This window comes from Neoarius graeffei, chromosome 8, assembly GCF_027579695.1.
Source record: "Neoarius graeffei isolate fNeoGra1 chromosome 8, fNeoGra1.pri, whole genome shotgun sequence".
Taxonomy (NCBI): Eukaryota; Metazoa; Chordata; class Actinopteri; order Siluriformes; family Ariidae; genus Neoarius; species Neoarius graeffei.
In genome coordinates this window covers 27,318,106-27,325,605 of record NC_083576.1, presented here as the reverse complement: position 1 = coordinate 27,325,605, position 7,500 = coordinate 27,318,106, and the positions used below count along the sequence as shown (strand labels likewise).

General features: G+C 42.2%; 1 protein-coding gene across 2 annotated transcripts in view; it reads right to left on the bottom strand.

Moving 5' to 3' along the window:
• atrx (ATRX chromatin remodeler) overlaps positions 1-7,500 on the bottom strand; it is a 117,295-nt gene that overhangs the window by 90,208 nt on the left and 19,587 nt on the right. For both annotated transcript variants that reach the window (XM_060927506.1, XM_060927507.1), the window contains exons 5-9: positions 7,151-7,275; positions 6,931-7,050; positions 6,724-6,845; positions 6,570-6,637; positions 1,222-3,125 (exon numbers count right to left, since the gene is read on the bottom strand). In XM_060927506.1, coding sequence (XP_060783489.1) covers positions 1,222-3,125; positions 6,570-6,637; positions 6,724-6,845; positions 6,931-7,050; positions 7,151-7,275 — 2,339 coding nt within the window. The remainder of the gene's footprint in view (positions 1-1,221; positions 3,126-6,569; positions 6,638-6,723; positions 6,846-6,930; positions 7,051-7,150; positions 7,276-7,500) is intronic.

Here is a 7,500-nt window from a genome sequence, read left to right as displayed (position 1 = left end):
TACTTTGAGCACAGAAATCTCAAGACACAATGCAAACCACTCTTCAGCAATCAGAATGTCAGATTAGAATTCGCAAATACAGAGGTGAGCCACAAAAGTTCTGGAACTAAGATTAACCTTGACCAAAAAGTGATAGAAAGGCTCAAGCATGGAAAAAGAAATGATCTGCTCATGATCCAAAATGTACGAGCTCATCAGTCAGGTACGGTGGAGGTAATGGTATGGCTTGGGCTTGCATGGCTGTTTCCGGAACTGGCTCACTCATCTTTACTGATGATGTAACTCATGATGGTAGCAGCAAATTTAACTCAAGTCTGAAGAAACATTCTGTCTGTCAATTTACAGAGAAATGCATCCAGTGTAACTGGGAGTAATTACACGCAGCAAGACAATGAGCCAAAACATACTACCAACACAACAGGACTTGATTGGGGGGAAAAAAGTGGGAGGTTTTAGACTGGCCAAATCAATCACCGGACCTCAACTCAACTGAACATGTATTTCACCTCTTGAAGTGGAGACTGGAGGCAGAAACCTGTTAAAATAAACAACTGAAAAAGAAACACACAAGAACAACGCAGTTTGGTGATGTCCGTAGATTGCAGGCTTGATGCAGCTCTTGCAAACAGGGGATATGGAATTAAATATTAAAATGTTATGTACTTTGACAACCTGTTCCAATACTTTGGCTCACCTAAAGGTTGGGTGGTCTGCCAAGTTGTCCAACACAGCAAGATGTAAATATCAGAAAATGAAAGCTAAAATTCTGATGTATTGTTTCATTCATCTTTGGATCTCAAACACAAATGTCTTCAGGTGTTTAAAATGATGAGTTGCCCTTCCAATACTTTAGGAGGGGACGGTGTATTATAATTGATATCGTAAAGTATTTCACAATACAATTTTCTTCTGAAGGTATCACAATACTTGCCACATTTTCCATATTTTTATTTATTCATTTGTTAAAATATTGCAATAAATATTACAAATTAAACAGTATTTTTTTAAATGGATCCCCCTTCATTATTCAATAACATTCTCGAGACATTAAAATTATAACTGAACTTACCTTTTAATATTTTAACTGTCAGTCTGTTAGCGAATCTATCTCATGACGCATATTGTACATCACAGGAAAACGTTCAAGTAATATGATGCTGATCCTGTCGATTACTATACAGAGCAAAAAAACAAGAAGCTGATCATTTTCAGCTGACTGACCTGATGACTGATGGAAAGCATCCGTGTGGGGCATCACAGACTCGAGAATAGGTTTTATCTTCTGCTGATCGCTGCTATCCTCCCCGGAGTCTGCTGCCTGCTCCTCCTCTTCCTCACTGGAGGACGAATCCATTGTGACCTTTTCTTTACCTTTCTGTGACCTCCGTTTACGCGCAAATGATCTCTTCGGACCTTTTTGACCTTCCTTCTTGGCCTCATCCCCCTCCTTCTTGCTCGCATCTTCGTCCTTGCCTCGTTTAGACGATTTCTTCGTAGTATTCAGCTTGCTTAAACTCTTGAGCTCCTTCTCAAGATCTGAGTCATGATTGGATGAATCAGATTCTTGAGCCTTCTTTTTTTTGGCAGCTTGTTTCTTTACTGTCGATGACTTCACACCACTTTCTGAATCTGAGGAGGATGCAATGAGCTTGCGCTTCACTGTCTTTTCAGAGGGCTGGTCAGTGGAATCTTTCCGTGCAGCGTTATCCACAGACTTGCTGTTAGGCTCTGCCTCCTCTTCGTCTGAGCCAGCCTCCATGTCTTCTACCTGCCGGAGGACTTCGGGGACTTCATCCGAATCAGAGTCCGACATACCGGCTGAAACTGGAATCTGTGAAGTGTCACAGTCGTCATTTGCTCTTGTACCATCGGATCTACTCTGACTCCTCCCTTCACATGACTTGCGTAGAGGGGTGGTCTTCATCCTGGGGGAACGCCTGCTTTCGTCTGGTGACAGAGCACCATCTTTTTCTTTCGACTGGGACTTGCTTTCATCTTTCTTGATGGTAATTTTAAGAGGAATAGGGGTGAGCTTTACAACAAGTTTTTTACTCATCTTTGCAGACCTCTTAGTGGATTCTGTTGACTTTCCATCAGACAGTGAGGTCTTACTTGATGTACTGTCTGGAGAATCAAGAGAGTCCTTTTCACCCTCTTGTTTTACACAATCTGAAAGACTCTCAACCATCTCAAAGAGTTCCTCAGGAACAGATGGAGGTATAGACACAATGTCTTTGTCAAGAGAGACTTCACCTGCTGCTGATCCATCATCTTCACAGTCAGGTTCACCGTTATCAACATTCGCAGTAGCTTCGTTTTCTACAAATTCATTGGCTGGAATTTCTGCTGAGGATACGGCTTCTTCTGCCATTTCTACATCAGCTGGAACTGTGTTTTCCTCATCCATGTTGTCTTCTGACGCTACTGGAACCTGATCTGTGGTGCCATCCAGAACCACCCGAGTATCTTGACTCTGGTCAAGATGCTCAGAGTTGGGGACTGTGTTAGATACATTCGGATTAACCGCTGACCTGTTTTCCTCTCTGCTGCAGACCTCTAGGTTTCTAAACTCTTCATCTAGCGCTTCCTCTAAAGACGCATGGACCTTTTTCAAGTCAGCCAAAACAGACCTGAACGCTTTCAAATGCCTGTGCCGGACAACGTTATCACCAAGGTAGACCGGTTCCTGCTGGATAAACTGCACAAATGTGCTGTTCAAGCCATTTGTTGTCTCAATCAGTTTCTTTGTCTTCTTGACCAGTTCTTTTGGAACCTTTAATGTTTTGTAAGAAAAGGTTAGTGTCCCTGATCCATCAAAATTAACATCCTTTCCATTGAGAGCTGAATTTTTAACTTTGCCCTGTTTGTGCTTCATACTGTCACGTCTCGGTTTGTCATGGTCTCCCTTTGGCTTTTTCATACATTCCAGATTTCTCAGAACCTTCTCACAAGCTGCAACAAGGTCTTGAAGTGGCTCAGGTTGGCACACATAGCAATGCCACTTATGATCGTCATTCATGATTCCAGACAGCTCCTTTCTTCCAAGGTTACGTAGAATACATGTTTTGCAAAACGCATTGCTACAATAGTCACAACAAAGGAGATTTCCTCCTTCAGCACACCACCTGGAAGACGACAAAGTTAGGATTATTCAGGTTAATAAACAGAAGACATGCCACGTCTGCATTTAGTCCACAACAAAAAGCATTTCATTTTTTTTTGTTTTGAGATCACTGGGTACCAGAGGTGGAAAAACTGGATTGACAAAGTAAAAGTCCTGCTTAGGTTTTCCTTCTGCCTGTGCTCTCAACACAGGTGATTTCACCAATCAGCTCATCAACCTGGCTTAGGGGATGTGGTAATTAGGATCAGCTGGTTCACTGAATTGGCTGGAGCGAAAATATGGCAGGGTTTTTAGTTTCTGCACCCGGGTTTTTCCACCTCTGCTGGGTACCCAAATAGTAGCCAAAATATTTAATATGGTATAAAAGGAAGATTTTAAAAAGTTAAAACCAACAGTGGAATGCAAATAATTTAGGGTACAAATGACAAACAGAACTTGGGCAGTAATTGATGAATTAGGATCTTTACTGGAGAATCCAACTCTCTTACAAAAAACGCTGGGTTCCCTACTGCTCCAGAGAGTGAGCTTGCACATGCATTTATTTGTATTCAATTCCAGTCTCGCAGCAATGCCCGTTAGCAGACCAGAGCAGTATAGCAAACTTACTCAGAGTGAAGACTGTCACATCAGTGGGTGGGGTTGCTATAGCCAACCAATAATGCATGATTTTGGACAGTGGGAGGAAACCGGAAAACATGCAGAAAAACCCACACAAACACGGCAAGGATGTGCAAAACTCACAGAGTAATCAAAGCTCAGAATGAAACCCCACTCCCTACTGCACTACCACGCCACCCTTCAGACAATTATTCACCGTATATTAGACATATCCCTCATGAAAAAGTTCCCGTGCAGGGATTGGCCAAAGATGGCTCACCTGAGACAAAATAGTTCCACCATTAATTAATTAACCAATGTATCTTGTGACGTCAAAATTAAAAAAATGGATACGGCGAGAGTCAGTCAATGGTATATCCTGGATATACCATGAACTGACATCACAATTTCAAGCTATACGGCCGACTCAAGTCTTTTTTTTCCTTAAACAATAAAGGCAAACAAAAATATAAAAGTAATTTATACAATCGAAACAAAAACATTCAAATTTCATCCAAGGGAATTTTCAACTAAACACATTAAAATAACCACATAAATCAATAGTTTTAAAGGAACAGTCCACCGTACTTCCATAATAAAATATGCTCTTATCTGAATTGAGACGAGCTGCTCCGTACCTCTCCGAGCTTTGCGCGACCTCCCAGTCAGTCAGACGCGCTGTCACTCCTGTTAGCAATGTAGCTAGGCTCAGTATGGACAATGGTATTTTTTGGGGCTGTAGTTAGATGCGACCAAACTCTTCCACGTTTTTCCCGTTTACATAGGTTTATATGACCAGTGACATGAAACAAGTTCAGTTACACAAATTGAAACGTGGCGATTTTCTATGCTATGGAAAGTCCGCACTATAATGACAGGCGTACTAACACCTTCTGCGCGCTTCGGCAGCGCATTGATATCTGAGCTCCGTATCAATGCGCTGCCGAAGCGCGCAGAAGGTGTTAGTACGCCTGTCATTATAGTGCGGACTTTCCATAGCATAGAAAATCGCCACGTTTCAATTTGTGTAACTGAACTTGTTTCATGTCACTGGTCATATAAACCTATGTAAACAGGAAAAACGTGGAAGAGTTTGGTTGCATCTAACTACAGCCCCAAAAAATACCATTGGCCATGCTGAGCCTAGCTACATTGCTAACAGGAGTGACAGCGCGTCTGACTGCGTCTGACTGACTGGGAGGTCGCGCAAAGCTCGGAGAGGCACGGAGCAGCTCGTCTCAATTCAGATAAGAGCATATTTCATTATGGAAGTACGGTGGACTATTCCTTTAACAGCTTTCTGATTTTATGAGTCAGTAATTATGTACTACTTGATCTCTTTTTCAAATACCAAAAATAACAGTATAGGAACCAACTCAAGTCACAGCTATGGCTCCACGAGCATGTGTGTGTGTGTGTGTGTGTGTAGATCCATGCATCATGATCAGGCCTAGCAAGGCAGGCGATAGCATGGTATATTGCACATGCGCAGGTCAAAAGTTGCTCCGACATAAACAACAAACATGGCTGCAGTGAAGCAGTGAGTTGATGCCGAGATTCAATCTTAACACTTGGTTTGGAATTTTTTGATGAGGGATTTAATGGTAATTCTACGAAATCGAGTCATATATGGGCTGACAGCCGACGAGGCGCGTAGTGCCGAGTAGGCCATCAGCCATGTATGACAAGCTTGAGTGGAATAACTGTTTTATTCACTGTATTTTGAGAAAAAGAGCCTTTTTATTTTTAGGCAAATTCAATAAATAAAACCTTTATACAAAACATCCAACAAAATAATTTCCACTTTGAACGTAAACAAACCAGCAAAATGACAGAAGCAATTTGCAAAAACTACTGCTATAATAATTATTCTTTGAGGGGGAGGGGGGAATACAATCTTACCATTAAATACTTTTTTTCCATATTTTGTTGCATTTTGTATTTTTTGGGGTTTTGTTTTCGAATAGAGCTTTTACTTCGTCCTCGGTTGGTTCAGCAACATGCTCCACCATTTTGTTTTTCTCTACTCACGGTACATGAGCTGATAGCCTAGTAGTAGAGTAGCCAATCAGAGCACGCGATTGCTCATATCCAGTGAATGTGGATAGAATCTCATCTCATCTCATTATCTCTAGCCGCTTTATCCTGTTCTACAGGGTCGCAGGCAAGCTGGAGCCTATCCCAGCTGACTACGGGCGAAAGGCGGGGTACACCCTGGACAAGTCGCCAGGTCATCACAGGGCTGACACATAGACACAGACAACCATTCACACTCACATTCACACCTACGGTCAATTTAGAGTCGCCAGTTAACCTAACCTGCATGTCTTTGGACTGTGGGGGAAACCGGAGCACCCGGAGGAAACCCACGTGGACACGGGGAGAACATGCAAACTCCGCACAGAAAGGCCCTTGCCGGCCATGGGGCTCAAACCCAGGACCTTCTTGCTGTGAGGCGACAGCGCTAACCACTACACCACCGTGCAGCCCCTGTGGATAGAATAAAAACCGAATATGCCATGCACTGAGAGGCACCAGGAATTATGGATCCTCTTTGGTGACTAGCTATGCCCCTCAGAAAATAATACTATACCACCTCAGAGAATCCATGATTTCAATCGGAGCCTCTCAGTGCATGGTGTATTTGATTAATATAATTTGCCCTTTTAAGATATGGTTCAGGTTTGTTTTATGAATGGCCACCCTAAGGCTAGTCAACCCACCTTAAAGAGCGACCACCTGTGCTAACACTGAGATGTTTCCTCTTCAGGTGTGCACTTTGGGGAGTCTAATTAACATTACCATTTCCCCAAACTCAGCATGTCCTCAAGCTGTTTTGCAGACTGACCTGCACTGTTCGTCCATTCCATCTTCATCCTTACTGATGTCATCACTCATGTAATACTTGAAACAGGACTGGAAGGAAAACAGTGTTAATCCCAAGTGCTCAGTGCAAACACCACAGACATGCTGATGCTTGGAGTAAGCTCTGGGATATTTACTTTACAGAGAAGAACTTGGAGCACAGGATGCTGATACACAGAGTCCCTCTGGAAATGATTGACTTGCTGCCCACACGCAGTGCAATTAACTCTCGAGGACCTAATCTCTTCAAGGTGCTCATCTGGGCAAAAGAGAAAAACAGAAAAATAAAGCAAAAAAGAGGGGTGGAGGAACCCCACAAAAATGTGCGCGCAATAGTGCCTTACCAGGACGCCGCCTCTGACTCTCTTCCTTGACTTTGCTCCCTCCTTTGTTACGGAACTCTGGGCCTTTGAATTCATCTTTTCCTTCATTGTTGACAGGTTCTGGCTTCACCACAACGACATCTGCGTACAAAACAGACACAAAGTAAACACACACACACACACACACACACGTCTAGACCAGAACTATACATCTGTCAAACATCCCTGTAAGAACACTTACCTTCTGGTATCTCTTCCATATCAATTGTGGCATCATTAGTATTATCAGCGACACAATCTTGCTCACATTCATCTGCAGATTCGGCCTCATTTACAGCTGTATGTTTTGTTACAACTGCAGGCTTCCTGAAATTAATGTTGAAAAGGAGGAAAAGTATGTAAATTGTTTGAGCAACCATCATACTCAAAGTATTTTACTTAATTTTGCATTTAAGAGATGAGGTTCAACATTTATATTTGGGTATCATGAAATCTAAACATTGATATTTTAAAATAATTTATACTACAGCATTGCTGAATTCTCAAATCTGATTGGTCAAATGTGATTATTTTTTTTCTTTTAATACAGGA